Raw genomic sequence first — 26,503 nt, forward strand, 5'->3', positions numbered from 1 at the left:
AACCAATAGGATTTAATTATTTTTAATTTGACATCTTTTGAAAAAGAAAACAAAATATTCAAAATTATTTTATGTTTTTAAAAATAAAAAAATAAAGTAAAAATAAATAAATAAACTAAATGCAAAAAATAAATATATTTTTTAAAAAAAATTAATACCACAAAAACACTAATCTCTAAATGTTAACCCTAAATCCTTTAGTAAATCTTTGGATAAATTATAAAACTTTGATTTAAAAAAACTATATATAACACAATCAACAAAAACTTATACCCTAAATCCTAATCTTAAACCCTAAACCCTTGGGTAAACCCTAAATCCTTGGGTAAATCCAAAATTATTCGATAAATCTTAAAAAGATTTATCCAAAAGTCTAAGATTTAATGTTTGTTGAGAGCGTTAAATTTTTTTTTGAAAATATTTTTTTTTAAGATTAAAAAATTTGTTTTTGTGATTAGTATAATTTTTATTTATTTTTTATTTTGAAAGTATAATATAATTCAATAATATTTTGTTTTCTTTTTTAAAAGATTTTGAATCTTAAATGACACAATCCTATTGGTTGGTGAACCTAGAGGTTCATCCTACGAGGTGAATCCAAGAATAAGTAATGTTTTATATATATACACAATGAACGAGTTTTACAAAAGATTCCACAAAAGATTGGGCTATCCACACCTTTTTTTTATGGCTATCCCCATCATAATGATCACTATAGACGATTTATACGTAGTAAATTTTAAATTTTCATTTAAAGCGTTCTGCTTTGACACAAAACAAAGAGTATTTAAATCTCTAATGCGGATATCAGCTGAAAGACTGAAAGTATTACATAATCCCTGACTAATTAGAGTTGACAGACATACGCACTAATATAGTATTAGACATGCTTGTTGTCACACTCTGCTGGCAATACGTGTTTCGACATACGCACTTCTAGATTTATGTCGTTAGTTATTAGAATTAAAACTGGTGTGGTTGAAAGTTGAGATTAGTACACTGTCTGATCAGTTGTTTTCTACGCTTAAACGTGTTGTAATACCTTATTTATATCTAGAATGCTTCAGTCAACTGGTTAAGTATATCTTGCCCGTAGTCTACCACAAGTCCACGACATCTTCACCACGCAATGCAATATATATGCATATACATCTACATGTGTTTGTATATAAATAAGCGTGATAGCAAACATGAGAGGAAACATGGTTCCCTGTTTGCCCTGGTTATTGTAAAGCTTTCAAGAAAATTTATCTTTTATAAAATCTTATTTTATTTTTACATTACAAGAAAGCAAACATGAAAGACAATACAAGCCGGTCTATTTCTTGTTCTTCGTTGAAACTATGTTTGTTGTCCATTCTCTTTCTCACTGAGACAGTCGTCGCCATCAAGCTGCCGCCAAACTTGAAGATTCCAGCGCTAATAGCTTTCGGAGACTCCATTGTTGATACTGGAAATAACAACAATGTCCAAACCGTTGTTAAGTGCAATTTTCAACCTTACGGTATCAATTTCCAAGGCGGAGTTCCCACCGGGAGATTCTGCGACGGACGAAATCCTGCCGATTTGCTAGGTAAATTCTCTTGGTCTATACGTCTTTACCCTTTTCAGCTCTAATTCGTACTCTCAGGTCGACCTTTAGTTAATAGGACACAACACACAAGTGAAGTTTAGTGACGACGGCAAATTATTTGAGCAATCATTTGTTTTTTTGTTCCATTTTTGGATGGTAGTTAAAGACAAGGCTAGTAACATTGACTCGATATGCGTAATACATGTCAGGAAAGTTAGTGTTCCACGATAATACTGATTTTAAAACGTTGAAAATAAAGCTATATGTCTTTAATTAATGTTTCTCTTCTTTTTTTGTAGCCGAGGAAGTGGGGATAAAATCAGTTGTACCTGCATATCTCGATCCAAATTTATCGCCTAAAGATCTTTTAACCGGTGTATCATTCGCGTCGGGGGGTTCTGGTTATGATCCTATAACACCCAAACTCGTGGTAATAATAAATATATATATAAATATTTGATATTTACCTAAATAACTTGGTCTCACTTGTGTTTGTTGATGATATTAGGCAGCAATATCATTACAAAAGCAGTTGGAATATTTTGAGGAGTACATAGAAAAATTGAAGAATTTAGTTGGGGGAGAAAGAAAAGACTTCATATTAGCCAACAGCTTGTTCTTATTGGTGGCAGGAAGCGACGACATCGCCAATACTTACTATGATCTTCATGCAAGACCTCACTATGACGTCGATTCGTACACTACTCTTATGGCCAACTCTGCCTCCGATTTTGTGAATGTAAGTTTCACCGGGTAATTTAGAAGAAGAAAAAAAGCTTCTCTCGTAATTTAGAAAAATCTATATGTCTATATATCTATCTTATTAAAACAGAAGTACACATAAAAATTACTCCTTAAATTTACAATTTATTTACAATCATATGCCACTCAATAATTATTAAACCTACGGTATAACCTCTTTAAATTAATAATCTATAAATTAATATAATTTCATAGTCTCAAATTGATTTTTGGTTCAATTAGTATTTCGATAAATTAATAATCTCTATAAATTAATAAAAAATTATAGTTTTGGTGTAATCCCAACATTATTAATTTATAGAGGTTTCACTGTATATTCAAGTGTTTTGTCTTTTCTTTTTTTTTAATAATGGAGATTTCCTAAATTGATAACTGACTCCAAAATACTCGGCAATTAGTACTTGGTTTCACTAAATGTATATCAATGCAATCAATTAATGAAACATTTCTATCAGCTTAAACTCCATGCCAGTTTCTGACCATGAAAATTTATGAAACCACAAATCTTCTACATTCTCCAACTCATCTCAGCTACACGCATAGCTAAAGATTAAACCACAAACCTGCTACATTCTCCAACTCATTTTTTTCAGGTTTGTTCTTAAACATGTACGAACAAAGCGATAAAATGTTGAGTTAATGGAATTGTCGTTATTAATCGACACTTCTCTATATTATATTCCCTCTGTTTCTAAAAAATGACTGTTCTGGAAAAAAATATTTTTAAAAGATGTTGTTTTATGTTCTCTATGAAAAAGTTGTAAACTTTAAAAAAAATAATTGGTTTTATTGGATTATTATTGGCCAAAAGTTGTTGAAAATTGAAAACTACAGAAAACAATAAATTTATTATAGTGATTTAATGCGTTGTCCTAATATAAGTGAAAACACTAAAAAGTTTATCTTTAAAAACAGAAGGAGTATCATACAAGTTTAATACATTTATATAAATAATATATGCAATATTTGAACAAAGTATATAAATAAAATCTGTTTAACCAAATTTGAATCCATAAATTCAATATGACTAGAATCTTTTGATAACAAAAAAATCCACAAGTTAAACACACGATTTCAACTAATTAGGAGATAAAACTTTAGAAGCCTAAATTAATTATTTTTTCTATTATCGTATATATCCTTCACTTGCGGCTCAATATACAATATATATTTTATAAGCGATTTTATAAATCTTCCTTTCGAAAATATACTCTTTCCACGAATTGAAAACTATGGAAATAAAATCGTGACTGCGAATATACTTTGAAATCTCTATTATTAAAGGAAAAACAAAATCAAGTGTCATTTATTTCAGAAATACTTCCTATAATCTAGCTAAACATTAAATTACATTTAATCAATGCCACCAATGTAAAAAGACGTCCATTATTATGGATTCATTATTTTAAATTTTTGTATAATTAACTACGTCGAAAAATACAAGAAATGTTATAAATACATAATATAAAACAAAAAATATAAATGATATATATTTTTTTATCATATAAATCAAATATAATAATAGATAAAAACTCTATTTACATTAAAAGTTTGATCCATAAAATACATTCACACAAACATACAGGTCATATTTTAAAAATATAGATGACACAATTGGCGAAAAAACAAAATTAAAATTATTCATTATTAATTATAATTTTTTTAAATGCTAAAGATTATTTATTAAATATAATGTTAAAAATATATATTTACATTTATATAAGATAAATATATATATATATATATATATAATATTGCGCGGGTGCGCGGATCAAGCTATAATCTATTTTATTAAAATAGAAGTACACATATAGAATACGTCTTAGACTTGCACAATATTTACAACCTAATACTACTAAGAATTTAATTAACTCAACGTAAAAAATATTTTATCTTTTCCATGCATTAAATGATTTCCTAAAATAATTCAGACTAACTATAATGAAGGAAACAAATAACTAAATGGCTATACTTTTTTCAGGTATACAAGAATCGATTAAAATTAAACATTATATTCATAAATCAACTTTATTAAGTTGACATGTACAATCGGCCAAAGCAGTTATGATCTTTCCTAACTGATTTATAATATTTTCATAATATTTACACATTCTCTATTTTAAAACTATGAATATAACTAGACAAATCAAATAATATATGGAATAAATTACCTATAATCTTTTTATTTTCTTACAAATGTTATACTAATGTATCAATTTTTAGTATATGGCTAACTCATAGTTCTCTATTTTTCCTACTGTTTAATTCAAAAAATTAACATTTTAGATATTTTATACATAAATTTAATTATACAAATTTTGAATTTGGTTATATAATATCCAATAAATACCGTTTATATAATTTACGGTAGAACACAAAATATTTGATATAGCTAAACACATTATTATCTTTTAAAATGTTATAATAATACATACATTGTAAATTATGTATAATATTTACTATAAACAAAGCAAAAAAAAATTGATATCCGTTCGGTCGAGTAGGTCAAAGTCTAGTATATATTATATTCTACAATCTCTCTAGGTAAGTATGATTGAAAGAGTAAAAAAACCATTTACAGTTTACTGGATGAGCCAAAAATAGCGTTAAAATATGCTAAAAGTAGTAAAAGTCTACCAGAAAGTTACTATCCCGTGACATGTTTATGTCATGTAATCTTTTATGACGAGGGCTGAGTATATTTATAGTTTAGTTTTTTATTGCATGTAATCTTGTAACTATGAGCTTTTTGAAAATTACTGTAATAAAATATTTTTAGATACAATCAATATGGCGACCGACCATATTATCACCTTTCATAACACTTTTGATTTACTTTTCAGAGGCTCACGCATTTTGATTTCAATGTAGTAATAATTGGAGTACCATGTATAGACTAATCGTTGATGTGTCACATCTTTTATCCTTCTCATCTTTTATTCATTACTTATAATGACAGAAACTATACGGATATGGAGTGAGAAGATTAGCTGTGTTTGGTGCACCACCACTTGGCTGTATACCATCACAGAGAACCTTAGGAGGAGGTCTTTTGAGAGAGTGTGCGGAGTATTACAATGATGCAGCAAAGCTTTTTAATTTAAAGATCTCCACAAAATTGGATCACCTGCGTAAAACTTTACCGGGTATTAAACCGGTCTACATTAATATCTATGACCCTCTTTATGATATCATCCAGAATCCTACAAAATACGGTAATACCCTAAAATTTATATTTCAATTTACTTTAGTATGAAAACGTACGAACTTTAAAGTTATGATTTGGGTTATTGTAGGATTTGGAGAGTCTAACAAAGGATGCTGTGGAACAGGAGCCATAGAAGTTGCTGTCCTCTGCAATAGAATCACATCTTCAGTATGTTCCGACGTTTCTAGCCATGTATTTTGGGACAGTTATCATCCCACAGAAAAAACTTACAAAGTTTTAGTCTCATTGTTGATTAACAAATTTGTTAATCAGTTTCTCTGAATTAAAAACTATTTTCACTTCGTAATGATTGATTATATTTCATCATATTTTGTTTGTACTATTTGAAAATTATATTCCCGCTAAATATTGTTGTTTCATCTGTTTTCTTTGGAATTATCTATTTAAATAGTACTATACATATTGCTAATCTAGTAGATCTATTCGCTCCAATCGTTGCGAGATAAATCATCATATATCCAATTTTAAAGACCTTATTTTTTCTCTGGTGTAAAGTGACTACACATTCTTACAATTCAATAGTAATTGTACTACAAGCATTATTCCTTTTGTGTTTCCCATCAGAATTATGGAACTGTTATCTTCTTAAAACATGCTGACATTCATCATGTGTGTACTCACTACTATTTTTTGCTTCCATCTAACAAACAAAAAACGTAGTATAGTTATAAAACCACATGTTTCATACTATTGGTAAGCGTTTACAAGCACCATCAGTTGGTACCTCCATACAAAAATGAACTTAATGTTAGAATGTGTAGAAACAAATATTGGTGTAAGCATATTTCGCATTTATTTCTTATCAACCGGAGCTGCTAATAATATTTATGTATCTTAACCTGGATTCAAACCTGATAGTATATGCGTATCTCCTTTGGGCTCAAATGATTTTCCGTATATATTCTACGATATAAAGTAAACTTGAAAGGGGAGATTAAAACTCGTAACAAATAGTTAAGAATCTACCAAATTAAATAAAGCTATACTTTTTTTAACTAAAGCTATACTTTAAAAAGGATAAATGCAATAAGAAGAAATGTAAGGACTATGAGTTAGTGGCAGAAAGAAGTCTATATGAATATGACAAGCGAGCAAGAAAATATATAGGTTGTATGTTTGCAGTGAGCTATGGATGGATATCGATCTTGTATGTCGACATCTCCAATACTATGTTTGGACATCTCGTTTCGTTATTGAACTATGGGTCATACGAGCGATATGTTATACCAAGCGGATCTATTTTTTGCTAACTTGGTATAACATGTCGCTCGAAGATTATTGTAGAACTCAAGAAAAGCTTGCATGATCAATTTCTCTAACTTCTTCTAATTTTGCTGTAACTAATACTCAATTTTTGTTTGTAAATTGTAATTATCTGCTTTTCAAAGTAAGATCAAATTATCACATCTGTAGCGGGTTTTCAGTTATATCCACATAACTTGAATAGTATTTCTCTAGTCGGATCGAAAATATGCATCTCACATATTTTATTTTATTTTATTTTTTGCAGAAGAACATCTCACAATTTCTTTAAAATATATTTTTATCTCGGTATGTAATGCTGAAAAGCTTTTGCAGTAGCTTTGAAATCCAGACACTAGCTTCTATTCTATTTAATTTTTATCTCTTTCTTAGACCTAAACAAACAATGATCGATTCATGAAATATTGATTTGGTAACTTGGAATCGGACGTTCAAAGGGATAAACTGGAACGTGTATTTGGTCCAGAACGTTCTCGGTCTTTCTTTTTAAATTTTGTTTCATCTTTCCAGTTCAAAAAAAAAAAGATAATACTTAGAAAATGTTGACCAAAGAATTTTATTTCCCATCAAATATTTTTTTCATTTTTTGATAAATATATCAAACAATAAATATCCACATATGGTCTCTATACTTTTTTCTTATCAAATACTAATAATTTGGTATCTAACTAAGGGTCTGACTGGTTCAAACGTATCGGTTGCGGTTGCGGGTGTGAAAATTTGCGGATGCGGATTATTGCAGTTTCAAATGTTATGTAGCGTTTTGTATAATTGGCACAATATTTAAAAATTATTGCGTTTGCGAGATATTTATGACTGGTTGATTATAAGATATTGCAACGTAAATTACTAATATAAACATATTATACCTTTACAAAAATATAAAAACATACTATTGTAATAAAATATAATATTATTAATATAATTAATTAATAATATATATGATTATTTATTTAATTTTTAATTAGTTAAAAATTACGATTTTAATATTTTTTTTAAGATTTTATAAAACTTTAGAAGAATATTTTGATTCATTTTATATATTTGTATATCTTTATATATGTAAGTATATTAAATTAAAAAAAATTCTAATGAATAGCTAATTTAAAGTTTGTATATAAAAATTATGATATTATTTATGAATTTAAATTAATATATAACATGTGTAGATATTTTTACTTATAATATTTCTTCTTTTAATTTTTAAATATTTAGAAATTTTTTATTTTATTTTTATCTACCTGCAATCGCAAACGCTAGCTGAAACCAGCATTTGATTTTAAGAGGTTCAGAACAGTTTGAAGCGATTTGTATCGGTTAGTATGATTGTTTTGAAACGTCGTCAACCACTATCAACCGCAAAAACTTCGTTTGGGGATGATACAGAAAAAACTAGTCAAGCCTAAGTGGTCGTTGAATTATAAATGTACTTATTTTCTTAATAGTACACATATATTAACATTTCTCTTCATTGTTTAAGAACTCCAAAGTCCAATTAAACAATTAATCAGAAGATGAAATAAGGACTATTTTCTATATTTCCTTCTTTATTGGGAAAAATAAAACAAAATATTTCCTTTTATCCCTAATCTTGCGATGACTTTCTGACAATCCACTTATAAAAAATTAAAAAACTAAGGGATCTCATCATCTCATCGCTTCTCTCAAATCTTCTCTTTGCGTTTTCCCCCCAACAATCATGTCGACGAAGAAGATCGTGTTGAAGAGCTCCGATGGCGAGTCTTTCGAGGTCGACGAGGCGGTGGCCCTCGAGTCCCAGACCATAGCCCACATGGTCGAAGACGACTGCGTCGACAACGGGGTCCCGCTTCCCAACGTCACGAGCAAGATCCTCGCCAAGGTGATCGAGTACTGCAAGAAGCACGTCGACGCCGCCGCTTCCAAGAGCGAGGCCGTCGACGGTGGCGGTTCCTCCGACGATGACCTCAAGGCCTGGGATGCTGAGTTTATGAAGATCGATCAAGCCACCCTCTTCGAACTCATCCTGGTTTTGTTTTGATCTTCTTGATTGATTGATTGATTTAGGGTTTTGATTTTGAAAAATTAGGGTTTCGAAATTTGGGGGTTTCTTTTAAAGATTGGATCTTTGACTGAGATTGAGATTGTTAGGGTTCTTATGGAATCGATTAACTGTTTTGGGGTTGTCGATTGTGAAAATTAGGGTTTCGTTTTCTCTTATCTGAAGTTTAGGGGTTTCTTAAAAAAGATTGGATCTTTCCTGAGATTGAGATAGTTAGGGTTAGTATGGAGCCGAGCTTGATTTGAATCTAAGCTTTTTTGTTTTTGTGGATCTTTGCAGGCTGCTAATTATTTGAACATCAAGAACCTGCTTGACCTTACATGCCAGACAGTGGCTGATATGATCAAGGGAAAGACTCCGGAAGAGATACGCACGACCTTCAACATCAAGAACGACTTTACACCCGAGGAAGAAGAGGAGGTGCGCAGGGAGAACCAATGGGCTTTTGAATGATGTGTGAGAGAGAGAGGTCGTTGAAGCAAACCAACCAGTTTCTTGCTTTTTATGTTGTTGCTTTTTTTTTTTCTGTGGATGATCAGTGTGGATGATGACTCTTGCTATTTTCGTTTTGTAATTCATGACCTATGTTCGTCTTGAAGAACCAATGCTGGATGTTTGCTTTTTATGTCTTAAAAGAGTGATGTTGGTTTGCCTTGCAAATATCTTGGTCTTGTTCCTTTTCTTCTCCTTCTAATTCTGTTCATCTCTTCGCTGAATTCACCAGAAGATAATAAGCCTTGCTTCACTAACATCTTAAGACTCGTTTCCGGGCAATGAGAATATCTATCAGTGGGTCCATGATAGACACAAGTGCGAATGCGAAACCCAATTGAAGAACATGAGAACGGCAAAGGAAGAACTTTGTGGTGGCAATGATACGTACCAATGCGACGTCTAGCTGCGCTTTGACAATTGAATAAACATGTAGAGAAACACAACATAAACTCTGTTTTCTTGCTCTGCTCCTAAGTCCTTAGCTCACACCGCTTGCACCTTGCGCCGTAAAATTCAACTCCGAAACCCAGAGTTGGTCTTTCTTGAAAACATGTCCAAGGGACCGTGTCATTGAATTGTAACCAGAGTAATAAACAGCCGATTATACTTCCTTACAAGTAGGGACAGTCTACCCTGCGGGCACTTGCGCATTTGTTATTTATCTTGCTTTTTTCATTATTCCAAATACATGCACAGAAACACTGCATAACGTTAGAGAGTATAGAATCACACAGGTTGCTGAGACTTAACTGATAAAAACTTTGGAGCATGTGAGTTTCAAAAAAAAACTTCAGAGCAAGTGAACATGAATCAATCGACACTCTCATCAGTTAATGGCAAATAATAGTAAGCATAACTTTCCATGATTCAGATAGATAAAAAACTAATGCAAACCTGACAGTTCAAGAAACACTAAAGCTATACTCTCCAGAACAAGAGCTCGTTTAGTAAACAAACATTCACTGCTTAGAATAGAAAAACGGATTGTTGTTGCATTGCGTTGCATGAGCAACAAAAATCTCCGTTGCCGGAAATTGAACCCGGGTCGCCTGGGTGAAAGCCAGGTATCCTAACCGCTGGACGACAACGGATTGATGCTTAACATTGTGTATACTAAATACTAGTTGTTTGGTATTATATGGCTTCGCACTTACAGTATGAAGCAATGAACTATGCCAAACCTTGATTAATAGAGTTGACTGAAATTTTAGAGTTCCATGAAGAACATCATAGTATATAGAAGACCAAAATGATCTTTGCTTTCAAAATTGTTGTCGGATAAAAAGTTAAAACACAACACAACAGCTTTATGAATACTGAAGATAAACCTCCAAGTTCTTTTACCAAACGAAACTCATCAGCTTCATAGCACACACGGATTCCAAAGAAATGAACCGTGGTTTCAGCAAACTTTATCATAGAGACAACTCTTTCTTTTGTTTATATTCCTCCAAGGTTATCAGTGATTCCTTGTTTTTGGTCCAATCAGCAGGTCTTGGCATGATTATCGCAATATATCCTTCCCGATCAGCCTAAGAATCAGATTTTTTGTAACAAAAACATGTAATTAAAATACAGAAAAGAAAAAAAGTATCATCTGAGTTATTATTCTCTGGCGGTTGATTCCATAAGCATAAGCTGATTATAGCTCAAGTTTTCAGAGAAGATAGTGTGCAGTAAAATAGAGCTTCATGGCATAACAAGTATGATAACTATCGCTTACCGATGAATTGAGAAGCTGTGGTTGGTTGATTAATCTCTCATTCACCTCCAAGAGAGAACCTTTAACGCAACACCTAAAGAAAGAAAAAATCCAACAAAGAAAACTTCAATTTTTGGCGTATGAGAGAACTTAAGACAAAGTTGACAAAAAAAAAGAGAGAGAAGTTAAGACAAAGGAAGAAGCTCTGCACCTGACAATATAAGAATCTTTAGCAGTGGAAACTTTGCACAATGCTGTATTCGACTCAGAGCGCATAGCATTCTGCACAAGAAGATCATTTGAACAACACTAGCTTCAGCTATAACAAACACTAGTAAAAGTCTTAAAGAGTGAACAAAAAGCAAAAACCTTTTTACGCTTGCCGGAGACTTTCAAGACGCTACGATCAGACTTGCCAACATTGAAATCGATGTTAGTAATCCCACCTTCGTCCTTGAAAGCTACATGCGTAGGAGCTAATCCAATCACACACAAACTAACAACACACAACACAACACAAGCAAGAAACCCCAGTCTCAAAAAAGAGAGACAGAGATTGAAGAAACCCATAAAGGAAGAGACTTTTGAGATACCCATTAGCGTGACGGTAGATATACTGATCATGACCCGGTTTCGTGAAATCTGCAACCACTCGGATTAAAAAGGGTTTTTACTCACACTGTCTCAAAAGGAGAGTTAAAGAGTTAGGCTGAATGAATGAATGAATGTGAGAGAACCGAACCTGTGATGAAGTAAGAAACGAAGTTGACTTGTGTAGCTGAAGGTGGAGTAAGGGGAAGGTCTCTTATATCTGAAAGCAGCATACTTCTCAATTCGTCTTCTTCGTCGCAATGTTCTACTTCTTCCTCGTGTTGATTTTGTTTGGTTGACTCGATTGTATCCTCGGTTTCTGGATTGTTTGCTACCTCAGCCGTCTTCTGAATCTCCATTTTTCTTCGAACACAGAGCAAATCGGTTTTCTTCAGTGTGGTTTCGAGTTTTTAACCTTCCGACGGCGGAAAAACAATCGGACTTTTTTAACTTTGCCGATTTTAGAGTAGATAACTAATGGGCCTTATCTAAATAAAAATTCAACTCAGAAGAGAGAGAAGAGAGAGAAGAGAGAGTTTCTAGAGTTTCTAGATCTCCGGCGTTCGGCCGGCGTGTGAGCGTCCGTGCCGACGCCGGAGTTCCCTTCTGTTCTATTGTTTTGCTCCTCTTGGCTCCTTCTTCCTAGAGCTGGCAGCGGAGGCCTTGTCTGAGCTCTGGTTCCGCCCCCATCTCTGTCGGTGGTCTCGGGAATGGAGTAACGACGCGTCCGTCGGAAGGTTTCAGTGGAGAGGGAGCGGTCAGCTTCGTCAAGCGGTGTGTTCTCCGGGTGGTGGAGGCTTCTTCAGATTCACAAACGCCGGTTCAAGCTTCCGGGAAGAAGATCTCCCTCAGATCTGTCTTCGCCGGCTTTGGTCTTCGGAGTGCGGAGGCTACTAAAGATCTGCGCTGCCGCTCAGGAACCCGGGTCTTTTGGGTTAGGTTCGTTCTGTCGTTTTTTTAGTTTGGTTGTTTGCGGTTACGGCGGAAGGAGTCACTCCGGTAGACGAGAGATCTCCGGTAAGATGACGAATCCGTGGAAAAGGGGTTGGCTTCTTCGAGTGCGTGTCAAGGGTTTCAAGTGTTACAAAGTCGATGAAGATATCGGGATGTCGATTGATCTTATCGGCGTGATGACAACGCGGTGAAGAGATGTAATGGTTTCGGGTGGAGGCTCTGGCGTTTTCCGAGCTCCGACGAACGGGTGATGTGAAAGTGTTGGTTCCGGCGCCGGTGAGACTGAAGCGGTCGAGTTGAGGAGATGAAGACGCGTGTCGCGTTTTTGGTGCAGAGCTCCCCACGTGGCGAGTTACCTCCTCGACGCGCTTTCTGGTCTGGGTCGGGCGGGTTTCAAGGTTGGGCCGTGGGCCGTTTTTAGATTCTCTGTGCACTGCTTGGGCTGTGGGCTTGTTGCTCTTGTTTTAGTGTAGCCCGTTGGCTTTTGAGTTCTGTAGCGGATTTTAGTGTAACTGGGCTTCGGCCGTTTGTTTGGGCTTGGCCCGTTTATTTAATATAATCTATTGGCGGAAAAAAAAAAAACTAATGGGCCTTATCTTTCGTTAAGATATAAATAGGAAAAGCCCATTTTGATTCTACAAAGGTTTCACATTTTAAAACTTGGTGTAGCTCGAAGTACGGCCTAAGAGCCTGCGGGGCTGAGCTGAGGGTTTGTTGCAATTTGTATCTCCACTTTGTTGCAATTTGTATCTCCACGTCTCGAGTCATCTTCTCCATAAATAGAGTAGGCCGTAGGGCTTTGCTTCATAATTAGTTGTAAGGTTTTGTATATTAAGTTATTTCCTGATAACAGAACAACCAAGTCGTTGTAGTATAGTGGTAAGTATTCCCGCCTGTCACGCGGGTGACCCGGGTTCGATCCCCGGCAACGGCGCATCGTCTTTTTGTTACGGTGACGTTTATAACCCCACTATATTTGGTTATCGGGCCAGGCACTCAGAATATTTGTCTTTGCCAGAGCCCATAATACAATCAGATAAGACCCAGCACAATAAACTCAAATCCAAGTCATTTCGAGAACTGAGTTGCTTTGGAGTGTGAATATACATCATTCAAACTACTGTCTTCTTTATTAGAGCCCAAAAGTATGGTTACAACTTGCTTTTGCATCTCTGGGGTTCTGAAAGACTTTGCTTTAAGTTAGTTCTCGTCATTTTAACTCATAATATTATAAAAAGAAGAATAAGTGCTTAGTAATAAAATAAATAAACTGTTCCATTGCATTAAAAGTGATAGGCAAAGACCAAAAATGTTAATTTTATCCAAACAAGTCTCACTACCGAACAGTAAAATGCAAGAGGTTATATAAAAAAAATCCCTCGGTGGTTATCTAGAGAGAATCTAAAAAAAACAGTGGCAAAACTAAAAACTAGGATTCAATTGATAAAAAGAAAGAGGATACACTTGAGGCAACTAGGCAAGCATGTCGTCTTGATGGACATAAACAAACATATAGAGAGAGAGCAAGGAGATAGAAAAAATAAACATCCAACGACTTGGCTTTTTTTCTTTTAATGTTTGTGTAACAGAAACCTCACTCACATGTCGTCTCAAGCGACTGCCTGGTTTGCTGGTCCATCTGATCTGTTGTTGAATCCACCACCAACACCACGGCCACCTCTTCCTCTTCCACGACCTCCCCTTCCACCTCCACGCCCTGTATTAAACCAATTCAAAACTCATCACCCAAATACGATGTTATAACCAAGTTAAAAATAAACCGCGATTTTGACTGTTGTTACCACGGCCCTGAGGAGGAGCATCGTAATCACCACTACCCTGAGGACCATCATAACCACCACGGCCCTGATGAGGACCATCGTAACCACCGCGACCCTGATGGGGCCCATCGTAACCACCGCGACCCTGATGGGGACCATCGTAACCACCGCGGCCCTGATGAGGACCATCGTAACCACCGCGACCCTGACGACCACTGTAACCACCGCGGTCCTGACGAGGACCATCGTAACCACCACGGCCCTGACGACCATTGTAACCACCGCGACCCTGATGACGACCATTGTAACCACCACGACCCTGATGAGGAACATCATAACCACCATGATCATCATATCCACGGTGTTCATGAGGAGCATCATAACCGTAACCTCTATCTTGTGGTGCATCATACTCATTTGGAGGACCACTGTATCCTCCTCTTCCTCGACCGCTGCGTCCTCTGCCACGCCCTCTTCCTCTACCATCGTACTGGTTACGTTCCAGTCCTTCATCTTCATACTCATCGTTCGCATATGCATTTCCTGCCAAAAAAAAATAACAATGCGTTACAAAAGATCCATGAATCATATGTTTAAAAATCTCAACTGAAGGCTTAGAAATCAGTAGTGTGGTGATTTAAACAGAATACTCCCAAGGCAATTTTACCTCTGCCACCTCGTCTCCTCCCTCTTCCTCTTCCCCTTCCCCTTCCTCTGCCACCAGGTGAACCCTCTGAGGGAATATAAACAGAGAACTTATAAAGACCAGAGAAAGAGGTAATTAAAAGGGTCATCGAGAGCGACCGTAAGCATACCTCCTTCATAGTCGATATCGCCTAATGGCTTCACCATCTCAATAGGAATCGGGCTTTGGTATCTAAAACATCATTTAATAAAAAAATATTAATATTGAACCAGTGAAAACAAATATGCACTCTATATGTCAAGACAGAGAGTCTCTGCAGAAAACACATGTAACTAATTATCGCCAGGGATCTCAAAAAAACACAAATCAAAAAGATCAAAACAAGAAACTCACCCAATAGCGGATGTATTAAGCTCTTTCGTGGATAGGACAATGGTTATCATGGACACATGCCTCGTGGTCTCAATACTTCAAAATAACACAAAAAAAGGAAAAAATGAGCAACAAATTGCCAAGGTTACATAAAAAAAAACCATTAATAAAAAAAAGTTGTGAGACCCCTTACGGTAGAAGGCCTTCCTCTTTAGGTTCCCATGTGTCTGTTATGTCGGTGGATCCAATAGATGTGTTCTGATGAAGACCAGGGATCCTTCTCTACGTTACATAGTAGAAAGAAAAAAAACATTTTTCAGATAACCGATCGTCTGAACCACGGTTTGTGAACTGGACAAGACAAAACACATAACAAAAATTTACCTTAACCAGCTCCACAATGTTCACAGTCTTGTTAATAGCTCTTCCCATTGCCTTAAACACAACTTCAGTCGACCCTTTTTCCTATACAGATAACTTAACTCTCATCTCTCTATCCACACAAATTTATTTAATCATCTAACAGCCACAGTGGATCATGAACATTCTCTACGTCCATACGTTAACAGTATACTATAAAGAGCCAATCAGAGAGTGTAAGGTCATAGCTTATACTATAAAGAACTTATCCAAAAACAACATAAAACGTGAACGTGGTCTCAAAAACGACGACGTTTGAGTTGCAAAATTGTTCATAAACCCTAACAAGGTTCAAAGAGTAAAGACAATACCTGGAGAAGAGTCATGGCATAGGTGATGTAGTTCCGTGCCCTGCCCATGCTAGTGATACGAATCTCGTTCGCATCAATCGTCCTCTCCTCCTTCTTCTTCACCACACGGTCATACTTCTCCATCTGTATTTCCCCCAAAAAATGGAAAGTCAACGAGAAAGCTAGGGATTTTGACTTTTTTTTTAGAAAGTAAACCACACATAGATACTTAACTTACCTTCGAGAGAGTGGGAGAATCGGATAGAAGGGAGATGGTGCAAGAGAGCCCTCTTTGTACGGCTTCGTCTCTTTCCTTTTACGCCCTGACCGCAAATCTGATTCAACCGCTCTCATATATACCCCCCAGCCGCATCACTTCCACACCCTAACCGTTTCGGTTCGTGATTTTACTAAACCGAACCGAACCATGATAAATCAAGCTTAACCGGTTTTTATAAACTGAAATATACTCGTTACTTGTTAATTTCAGATCCGGTAACCGGAGCTGTTCTTAGCTTCGGTTCAGATCAATTTTCTCGGTTAAGTTGGGACATATTCTTTTGTAATAATAATATCTTCAAGAAGGTTATCCAGTTGCAGAAAATGCGAAGGAAAAGGTCTAAATGGCTTATCCATAAAAGGATAAAATAAATTGTTTGAAGAAAACCAAATCTACACGTTATAAATAGAATGTTTCTGGATAATCGGTGTTAACAGCTAATAAATAAATGAATAAAAGACAAAGTATATTTGTTTTGTCCATTTATGTTGATTTATTTTTATTTTTCCACAACAAAATTATAATGCTTCTTTTTTTTTTGTCAATGCTTTTCATTTAACACAGTACAATTGCCAATATCAACATCATATAGGCCGAGCTGCACCTCTAAAAGATCGTAACGTCGGACCTTTTGTCGCAGAGTACGGTTGGGCTTTATGTAAATTAGTGGCGGCAACTTTACAAAAGATCAAGATCAAATAACTGTACCATTAAACCTAAGTAACTTTACTATACCTATATAATATCGTTTCATAATCCAACCAGGGGCGAACCCAGAATTTTTTTTTGTAGGTTCAAACCAAACCAAAAATTAATAAAAAAAAATATCTTATAAATCATTCTAAAAATGTATCATTCTACAAAAGCATCCTACGATCTTTCATATCTTGAAATTTCTTCATCGCTATTTCATTAGTAACAGTCTCAAATACTTCTTTTTCAATATAACAAACTAAACAATCATTAAGAAAGTCATTGCCAATCCGATTTCGCCGATATGTCTTCACAATCTTCATTGCTGAAAAACATCTTTCAACAGTTGCAGTTGCGACTGGCAAAATCAAAGCTAACTTCAAAAGCCTATAAACCAAAGGAAGTGATAGATGTTTCCGTGTATCCACTAACATACGAGCAATGTCTCCTAGACTCTTCAAATAACTAAATATATCATCATGCCGAACATTGTCGATGTATATAGACAACTGCTGCTCAAGAGATATGCACTCTGTAGGACTAAAGTCGTAAGGATAGAACTTGGCTAAATTCATCAGCTTTGATTGGTCAAACTCAGAAAATGAACCAATATGAGATAAAGAAGCAATACAAGTAAGCAACTCGGTGTTTACCTCAGTAAAGCGATCATTAAATTCCTGAAACTCCAAATCAACAGCATATAAACAATTGACCTTGTAGTGATGCATGTTTTGTATTCCTATTTTTTTTCCTTGGTCTCTTTGGGTGAATAAATTCATCTTCTATATCAACCTTCTCAATCTCATACTTCTCACAAAAAAAAGACCTTATCCATCAAAAAATGCCACCCATTATCTCTAAAATCTTGAAGTTGTCTCTTTGTTGATTTCATCAATGACACAACATTCAAAATGTCTTGATCACTTTGTTGCAAAGCTTTGGATAAGCTATCTGTAAGTCCTAAAAGATGAACCATCATTTGCAGATAAAACACAAAATCAAAATCCTGGAAGTATACAAGAAGACCATATGTTTGTCGTCTTTTTGAGTCGTCCAAGCCCTCATTCTCAATATGTTTAAGCACATTGATGATGGGAGAAAATAACTCAATCAAACGCAACAAAGTTCTGTAGTGAGAACCCCAACATGTCTGCTCTGATCTCTGAATAGCAACCTCTTGATTCGCCCCTTTTCATGTGTTTATTTTACCATCAAGAACATCTTCCTCAATCATTTTCCTGTGATCTTCTCGAATCTGATACTTTCTCATACATGAAGCTCCAACCACATTCAACAACAGAGAAATCATATCAATAAATCCTCCAACCTCAAAATTCTTTTTTGCAACAGCCACAACAACCAATTGAAGTTGGTGAGCAAAACAATGGACATAATAAGTTGAGGTGTTTTCCCGTAAAATCAGTGATCTTAGTCCATTATATTCACCTTTCATATTACTTGCGCCATCGTAACCTTGTCCTCTCAACTTTTTTATGCTCAACTCAAGCTTAGCAAACAAAGAATCAATAGATGATTTCAGATATGCTGAAGATGTCTCATCCACATGTATAAAGCTAATGAATCTTTCTTTGACAATCCCACTTTTATCAACAAACCGAAATACTACTGCCATTTGTTCTTTAGAAACGTCAGCAGATTCATCAACCAGCAAACCAAAAACGTCATGATCAATTTCTTCAATAATAGATTTGATTACCTCTTCTGCAAAGCAGTGCGCAGTATCTTTCTGAATTTTCAAAGATACCATCTGATTATTTTCTGGAGCATTTTGTAAGACAACCTTACTCACGGCTTCATTTTGTTCAGCAGTGTATTTCAGAAGCTCCATGAAGTTTCCTTTATTAGCAGATGTTTCTGATTCATTATGACCACGGAAAGGAAGACCTTGTCGCAACAAATATCTGGAAACATCAAATGAAGCATTTAACCGAACCTGATACTCATTCTTGGTAATATCATCCTGCTTATGCAAAGCATGCTTAATAGACTGGTCTTGTCTCATCAAGTTTTCACATTTCATAACTGCATTATTATGAAAGCTATTAACTTGTCCCACATGTTCTGTAAGCCTACTGAACTTATACCAGCTAGAAAAATCTTCATTAGTCCATGCATCAGTTTTTACACATTTTTCATTAATATCTCTAAACAAGTAACAACATAGACAATAGGCAGCGTCTTTCTTAACACTATATTCTAACCAGTTTTTATACTGATCAAACCAAGCAAGATTAAATCGCCTCATTACACCTGATATCATTTTGTGTTTAAAGATATGACCACGAGGTTGACAAGGACCTCTAATCAAATATCTACGAATTACCTCATCTCTTTGATTTGAAGGGTATTCGGATATTTTTTCCGATCAGCAGGATCCCATGGTAAATCATCTAAATCACAAGATAGGGATTGCTCTTTTCTATTCAAATTCAGAAACTTTTCAATTGATCCTGCTGAATAAATAAATAAAATATATTATTAAAAAGCCAGATAAAATACATAGAAACAAAACAAAAACGACAGAAAACTATTATTTTCTCATCTCTAGACTAAAGAACAAAAAAAAATCAGTTAGGTTTGTTAAAAATTTACAATACCTAAACTAAATTGTTTTAACATTGATATAGAGTTAACAAGAGACAATAACATAAAAGCTTAATTGTAAAATCTGAACTTACATAGAAATTAGAATGCATGTCAGATTTGGAGAAGAGAAGAGAAAGAAGTCGAAAAGACAAATAAAAAGATCCGTCGATTAGGTTAAATGTGTTAAAGTGCTTATCAAACAAATTTTTTAAAAAAATCCTTTTCCTAATAATTTGATCCATCGACAGATTTGTTGGGCTTTAATATATGGGTCTAAATATTTTTTTGTGGGTTCAGAGAACCAAAATTTTGTGGGTTCAGTTTCTTTTATTTATGCTACTAATAAATAAATTTTTTTGTGGGTTCAGCTGACCCCACCTCCTGCAACGTGGGTCCGCCCCTGAATCCAACCCATTGTAATTTGTGAACAATTAATGCTCAAATCAAAATCTTTGTATAGGCGATATTCGTAGAGATTCTGCTGATCTCAACGTCTTTATTTGATCGAAAATAGAACAAAAACGTGTTGGATATACGATGTAACAGAAAAAATGGAGCAAAGTAAAGATAAAGAATGAGCTCTTTGTATATATGTGTAATACTTTTTGTACTTTTTAGGGTTCATAGTTTCTTATGGTCGAATGTGAAGCCTTTTCGTTCTTTGATTTGGCATCACATATACCAAAATCTCGTCGATGCTAGTAGAATATATTTTCTCGGTTTCAAAAAGATATATGTTATAGAAAAATATATTTTCAAAAACAAAATATTTTTATATTTTCAATGCATTTTCTGTCAATTAATAATAAAAATGATAAATTTCAAAAATATTGATTACATTTCTTGATATAAAATTACAAAATTATGCATTAATAACTAAATTTTAATATGTTTTATTAATAAATGTAAAATTCTAAAATATGTGTTATTTAGAAACGGAGGGAATACAAAATATTCAGCACCAAAAAGATACAACTAGTTTAGTTATTCAGATAAATACATATAAGCAGCTACAAAACAATAGAAATATATTTTTGTTTCTTTTTTGGTGGAACTCTTACTGTCTAACTGGTGACTAATGAATGAAAAGAATAGTGATTTTCTTACAATTCTTAATTTATTTTACCATTTATTAAGAATAAGTTTTATTTTCTATTACTTATCATTCATTTTATTCTAAAAGAATATAGAACAAATTTGTTACTCACCAAAATTGATAAGGAATAGTTTTTCTATACATTCTTATAACTTATGCATTTTTCTCTACTCATTCATAATGTTTCTATGATGGTCACCAATTAGACCATTAATCTGTGAAATTGAATGCATCTGGTTAGTTATTAAGAACCTTTATTCTGAGTTGGAGAATGTTATGATTCTTGCAGTTACAATGGTTGGGGTCTAGACTATAACTAAGGTTCAACAACACTTCCTCCTATACCGTTTGAAATGTTTTGACAAGTGGTTTCAGTCATGCAGCTCTGCTTTTGCTATTGGATGCGGTTCAACATTATGTTTTCTTTCTATTTGTGGATAGCCATAAATAGTGCATAATCAATTGTCATGGGATAGCTTTCACCTTTCAGCTACATTTGAATTCGCTACAAAAGGAATCCTGCAGGTAATATATACATTATTTCTTTCAGCACCTTAACATATTGTGATTCATAGGGGTTTGCTTACATATTTTTCACTTTATTGAATCTCACAAGTCATACTATACGAAGCTGCAAAGTGTCAGTTTTGGTGTTTATGTGATCCCAAGGGAAGCCAACGGGTGTAATGGGATGGTGGCCTTGAAGAGGTGTCACGTTCTTTGATAACCACCACACTGGCTCTACTTAGGTTACCTAAACCTATTTCACACAAATATATTCTTCCAAAATGGTATTTTGTTCACATCAATATCTCTGTTAATATTGAATTCTCTACCTGATGTTTTCATTCTGGTTTATAACCTGTCCTCTTTTTCTTATATTCATTAGATAGATACACATTACGAGGTGACAAGATATCCACAGTATGCCAGGATCTGCGTTTTGGAAGAAAAGTCCAGCTTATACGCAGCCGTTGTTAGTAAGAAACTGTGGTCTGTGCATAAAGCTCGGAGACGTCTCTTGGTGCTCTGCCGGTAGAGAGTGAACTCTGCCAACAAGTGGCCATCGGTGTGCCGTCTGGCACAAGTAAACTTCAAACCTTCGACCTGGTCTCGTATGTTCGGGCGATAAAGTCCAGATATATTATTCACTTTCTATCCCAGGTTTAACAATAAATAACGTTCACCACCTACGTATTCATGATGTAATATTTCACAAATATATGTTTTGATTTATAAAGAAAATATTAGGTGTGGGTTGTTCTTTTGTTGACATTTGTAGAAAAGATGGGAAGACTAGTGAGAAGAGTATAAAAAAAGTTTATGCTTCTTCATGAGAAGTAAGTTGACCTGTGTGTTGTGTTGCAAAAGCTAAGTATCATATGATGATGGAAACTGCAAGGGCTTGTTGGTAGGGTAAATAATTACCATAAAAGTAAATCATTTTAGTTTAAGCACGATCTTTGATTTCATGCTGAGTATATTCCATGGTCAAACCATATATATGTAGTATCTCGAAGGATAAAAGAGAAATTTTAAAGTTAATACGCGAGTTATTGGTGGCCACTAGACTAGGACTAGAGGACCAGAGAGATCTTATAAAGCAGTTGATTGATGGATGTGTATATTATATAGTCATAGGACTTCATGATTCTTGTTTTGAAATCTTGACAACAAAAGGCCAATACCCAACAGCTTCATATCTTATTCTTATCGCTTGAGGTTCGACCCAACACTACTGTCTTTTCTAACGGAGTGTTATTTTCTTATATGTTTGATTAGTTTTTTATATGTTTTTTTTTTTTGTAAATGGCATTCATAGTTTTTTATATGTTGTTTCAATCTTTTAAATATAAATTTTGGGAACTGCATAAAGAACTAAATCAAATCAATGATGAACGCCTTCTGGCTTCAAGTGACATGCGTTGTTAAGAAAAAATCTTCTGTTCATAGAAGCTCTCCTAGATCCTTCCAGTTTTTACATTATACTATTGTTTTCTTATTGTTTGTTGTCATGAGATAAATCTACAAGACAGCATTGCTACTTCGATAAACCCATGGAGAAAATATCCAAATATATAAGATTTGATAGGTAAAATGTTAAGAGTATTATCAGTAGAGTAATATGGAATAATTGGAGAACAGAAAAATGAAATGTTCGAGGAAAAGACAGAAACATATGATTTTTTTTTTTGATAAATTTTATGTTATTTTAAGTTTTTTTTTTACGCAGTTTTTATGTGAACTTTTTTCTCTGATAAAAGAGCTATACAAACCAACTAGCTGTTACTCTAATAGTACATAATTTATTAAGCACTCTATTATTCGGATTCATTTCTTTTTAGAGAAAAGTATTTACCAAAAAATAATTATACAGTCAGATACATATAAAAGTTTGCAGAAAACAATATATATTTGCTGATAACAAAAAGGCTGTCTTTATCAGAGAAGTAATACGATAAGAAAAAATACTTCCTCTGTATCATTTTAAGTATTTTTTAATATTTGTGCATATAAATTAAGAAAATACATTTTTTATAAAATTTATCTTGATCACATAAAAATATCATTAAATAAAATTAATTTAATCAATGAAATAAATTTGATATTTTATAATTGATCACAAATTTTAAATTATATTAAATTTTATCTTGGATGATTAGAACATTAATTATTTTAAAACAAAAACAAATTCCTAAACAACATTTAAAATGATATGAAAAGAGTATATCACAGAAAAATATATATATATATATACTTAAAATTATACATCGAGAATCATTTGATGCAAAAAACGTTGATAATTGTCGATTAAAAAGAAATTCTTACAAAATCACATTTAGCACCAAAACTGAAGTTTATATTATAATTGGATGACATTTGAAACAAAACTAAATTACAATATGTGTGTTTCAACCAAATGCCATATAATCATCGTAGAAGAAAAAGCATCATACCTGGATTTTAACTTGCTCGTTTTTACCCAAAAGAGAGATCAAAAACAGCATTGACTTTACAATACAGACCAAATAATAACTTCTAATAATTGCAGCATTTCACACTAACTATTTATTAAAACAGAAACATAATCTATTGATAAATGTTATGTTCAGCTATGTATTTCATTTATTTAAAGAACAATTTTTTTAAAATTAATTAACATTAAATACAAATATGATTATAAAAAAACTCAAATATAAAAATTAAAATTTTAAAATATTTAAAACAAAAAAATATACCTAATATTTTTAATAGCGGATCAGAAACTAGTTTCTCTTAATACATACAAACCAAAACTAACACGATTTTATACAATATAATCAATTAAATTAGAAACATTGATCTATTGATATATATTTAGTCCAACTATTTTAATACAATTATTAAAAAAAATTATTAATCATTAAAAAAATATTCTACACAAATAGGATTAAAAAGAAAAATACAATTATGATTAAAACACACAAATATGATTAAACACACAAATGTGAAAAAAAAAATCATTTAAAACTAAATGTAAAACAAAAAATATATATATCCTTTGAAGGGGGATCATAATCTAGTTTACTCTATTAAAACATGAACATAATCTATTGATAAATATTATTTATAACTATGTATTTCATTTATTTAAGAAATTATTCTATCAAATCAAATTTATTCTACTAAAACAGAAATACGATTACAAAAAAAAACTCAATTATAAAAACTATATTTTCAAAAATATTAAAACAAAAATATAGCCGTCTTTTCAAAAGGTGTGCCAGAACCCAGTTTCACTTAATACATACAAATCAAAACTAACACGGTTTCATATAATTTAATCTATTTATTAGGAACATGACATGTTGATATAAGTTTAGTGCAATTATTTTAATATAATTACCAAAATTTCTCACTAATTATTTTTAAAAATATTGTACACAAATATGATTACAAAGAAAGACACAAATATAATTAAAACACAAAAATGTGAATTTTTCTTTTTTGAAAATTTAAACAAAAAATATATCCGTCCTAAAAAAAAAAATTATAATCTAGTTTATTCTATTAAAACAGAAACATAATTTATTGATAATTGTTATGTCCAACAATGTATTTTGTTTATTTAAGAGACTATTTTATCAAATTAAATTAGTATTAAATATAAATATTATTATAAAAACTCAAATATAAAAATTAAATTTTCAAAAAAATATACGAGTCACGTTTCTCCGAATACATACAAGTCACGTTCTTTTGGTCTTTTTAGTAACATGTGCATAGTTTAATTAGAGAAGAAATAAATCTATTTTGCTGCGAAAATTGGTAACTACAGCATAAGCATATTAACTAAATACGAGATCAGCTTAGGCAATCATTCGGGTGGGGTGAAAAGCATCTGTCCATGCATCGAGCTCTGCGCTAAACGAATGGTGCAAATCATAAAGCAGCTGCTCTCTCCGTTTCATTTTAATTATCGTTATAGACTTATTCACATATATTAATATAACAAATAATTTTATATATTTTCAAAATAAAACATAATTATCTATATATCTAACCATATTTTAACCAATAAAAAAATAAACAGAAAGATCTTATTAATAAATTTTGCATTAAAATTAGAAAAAACATTTTTTTGAACAAAAAAAATTCTCTTAAACGACAATTAATCTTAAACGGAGAGAATATATTATTTACTTCTTAGCCCAGTATTATTCAATATATAGATAACAAAATAATCTCTATAGCGATATAAATGTTTAGAAAAACAAATCCACCTCTAGACATGAATTCAACAAATATAGCTGATATGTGTCATGCATAGTAGAATTGGACATTTTATTCATTAAATTTGAGTTGATCATTCTTTGTTTCGATTATATCCAAAAAAATCAAATATTCATACATCTTCGAATCAAGGCAAATAAAAGATTAATATTCACTTAAAATAATGCAAATCACAGATATAAAAAAATTTAGAGACAAATATCCCCTCTACTCCAACTTTTATAGATGTATATTTATAATTAAATATACAGTTTTAAATGTGTGATATTATATTATTATTTTAACATATAGTTTCATTTAAATTTTACTTAGAAAATGTTAAATTATGAAAATATAAAATCTATATAGAAAACTAATTTTAATATTTTCTTTAATAAGAAAATTGTATTTATTTCATAAATTTATAAAACATATAGTTTCATTATTTTTTACTTTATATTTTATATTATGTAAAATATAATATTTTTTTAAAAAAAATCTATTTTAGATTTACTTTTATTGAACAAAATATGTGAGACATCATTAAATATCCATAAATATTCGCAAATACTCAAAAAGTTTTCAAATATCCTAAAAAATGGATATCCGTATTCCTTCGAAGCAAATCAGATCAGAAAATAAAATATTTGTGAAGTACTCATTTATGACTTCACTTCTCTTTTGTGGTGATATACTCTTCTATGGCTTCACTTCTCTGTTGTGCTGATGTGTACGGGTTGGTTTCTATATCCATCAACTCGAACTGGCAATGCTGCAACTTTAGATATTCCTTACATAACTCATATTCATGTTTGAGACTCCCTTAGAGGGTACAAAACCTTTGTAACTCCACATATCGAAAATCAAGCTCCACGGGAGGTCTGTTCTTTATGATTTCAACCCCCTCTATAACTTAAGTCCTAGAAGTGAATGAGGTGTACTTTAACCGAGACTTG

General features: G+C 32.9%; 4 protein-coding genes, 2 non-coding genes and 1 pseudogene across 6 annotated transcripts; 3 read left to right on the forward strand and 4 right to left on the reverse strand.

Annotated features, from left to right (window-relative positions):
• The first annotated feature begins 1,107 nt into the window (after window positions 1-1,107).
• LOC130497525 (GDSL esterase/lipase EXL3-like) lies at window positions 1,108-5,870 on the forward strand. The gene is made up of 5 exons (XM_056990403.1): window positions 1,108-1,573; window positions 1,873-2,003; window positions 2,082-2,312; window positions 5,295-5,550; window positions 5,632-5,870. The coding sequence occupies exons 1-5, from the start codon at window positions 1,297-1,299 to the stop codon at window positions 5,823-5,825; spliced, it is 1,089 nt and encodes a 362-aa protein (XP_056846383.1). The 5' UTR covers window positions 1,108-1,296; the 3' UTR covers window positions 5,826-5,870.
• Window positions 5,871-8,407: 2,537 nt separating this feature from the next.
• On the forward strand, window positions 8,408-9,528 carry LOC108818008 (SKP1-like protein 1A). The gene is made up of 2 exons (XM_018590853.2): window positions 8,408-8,835; window positions 9,148-9,528. The coding sequence occupies exons 1-2, from the start codon at window positions 8,527-8,529 to the stop codon at window positions 9,319-9,321; spliced, it is 483 nt and encodes a 160-aa protein (XP_018446355.1). The 5' UTR covers window positions 8,408-8,526; the 3' UTR covers window positions 9,322-9,528.
• Window positions 9,529-10,382: 854 nt separating this feature from the next.
• On the reverse strand, window positions 10,383-10,454 carry TRNAE-UUC (transfer RNA glutamic acid (anticodon UUC)). Its single transcript has one exon. It is a non-coding gene; the product is annotated as a tRNA-Glu (tRNA).
• Window positions 10,455-10,576: 122 nt separating this feature from the next.
• Window positions 10,577-12,127, reverse strand: LOC108815980 (uncharacterized). The gene is made up of 6 exons (XM_018588531.2): window positions 11,808-12,127; window positions 11,659-11,707; window positions 11,435-11,561; window positions 11,277-11,347; window positions 11,087-11,159; window positions 10,577-10,895 (listed from the first exon to the last, which is right to left on the reverse strand). Exons 1-6 carry the CDS (start codon window positions 12,013-12,015, stop codon window positions 10,779-10,781), a joined length of 645 nt encoding a protein of 214 aa, XP_018444033.1. The 5' UTR covers window positions 12,016-12,127; the 3' UTR covers window positions 10,577-10,778.
• Window positions 12,128-13,472: 1,345 nt separating this feature from the next.
• TRNAD-GUC (transfer RNA aspartic acid (anticodon GUC)) lies at window positions 13,473-13,544 on the forward strand. The gene has a single exon. It is a non-coding gene; the product is annotated as a tRNA-Asp (tRNA).
• Window positions 13,545-14,029: 485 nt separating this feature from the next.
• On the reverse strand, window positions 14,030-16,515 carry LOC108817450 (uncharacterized). The gene is made up of 9 exons (XM_056990176.1): window positions 16,358-16,515; window positions 16,141-16,263; window positions 15,794-15,874; window positions 15,603-15,691; window positions 15,431-15,505; window positions 15,207-15,268; window positions 15,059-15,124; window positions 14,413-14,934; window positions 14,030-14,327 (listed from the first exon to the last, which is right to left on the reverse strand). Exons 2-9 carry the CDS (start codon window positions 16,261-16,263, stop codon window positions 14,221-14,223), a joined length of 1,125 nt encoding a protein of 374 aa, XP_056846156.1. The 5' UTR covers window positions 16,358-16,515; the 3' UTR covers window positions 14,030-14,220.
• A 741-nt stretch (window positions 16,516-17,256) lies between these two features.
• Window positions 17,257-19,441, reverse strand: LOC108815443 (uncharacterized; annotated as a pseudogene).
• Window positions 19,442-26,503: the final 7,062 nt, after the last annotated feature.

Source organism: Raphanus sativus, chromosome 7, assembly GCF_000801105.2.
Source record: "Raphanus sativus cultivar WK10039 chromosome 7, ASM80110v3, whole genome shotgun sequence".
Taxonomy (NCBI): Eukaryota; Viridiplantae; Streptophyta; class Magnoliopsida; order Brassicales; family Brassicaceae; genus Raphanus; species Raphanus sativus.

Excerpts from the sequence above, each read along its gene's own strand:
- LOC130497525 (XM_056990403.1), top strand. The coding sequence starts at position 1,297 with ATGAAAGACAATACAAGCCGGTCTATTTCTTGTTCTTCGTTGAAACTA. Across the intron at positions 2,004-2,081 it reads CTATAACACCCAAACTCGTG|GCAGCAATATCATTACAAAA; the intron begins GTAATAATAAAT and ends TGATGATATTAG. Across the intron at positions 2,313-5,294 it reads CTGCCTCCGATTTTGTGAAT|AAACTATACGGATATGGAGT; the intron begins GTAAGTTTCACC and ends TTATAATGACAG.
- LOC108818008 (XM_018590853.2), top strand. The coding sequence starts at position 8,527 with ATGTCGACGAAGAAGATCGTGTTGAAGAGCTCCGATGGCGAGTCTTTC. Across the intron at positions 8,836-9,147 it reads CCCTCTTCGAACTCATCCTG|GCTGCTAATTATTTGAACAT; the intron begins GTTTTGTTTTGA and ends GGATCTTTGCAG.
- LOC108815980 (XM_018588531.2), bottom strand. The coding sequence starts at position 12,015 with ATGGAGATTCAGAAGACGGCTGAGGTAGCAAACAATCCAGAAACCGAG. Across the intron at positions 11,562-11,658 it reads ATCTACCGTCACGCTAATGG|TTTGTGTGTGATTGGATTAG; the intron begins GTATCTCAAAAG and ends GTGTGTTGTTAG. Across the intron at positions 10,896-11,086 it reads CACAGCTTCTCAATTCATCG|GCTGATCGGGAAGGATATAT; the intron begins GTAAGCGATAGT and ends TCTGATTCTTAG.
- LOC108817450 (XM_056990176.1), bottom strand. The coding sequence starts at position 16,263 with ATGGAGAAGTATGACCGTGTGGTGAAGAAGAAGGAGGAGAGGACGATT. Across the intron at positions 15,875-16,140 it reads ATGCCATGACTCTTCTCCAG|GAAAAAGGGTCGACTGAAGT; the intron begins GTATTGTCTTTA and ends TTATCTGTATAG. Across the intron at positions 14,328-14,412 it reads TGCTCCTCCTCAGGGCCGTG|GGCGTGGAGGTGGAAGGGGA; the intron begins GTAACAACAGTC and ends GGTTTAATACAG.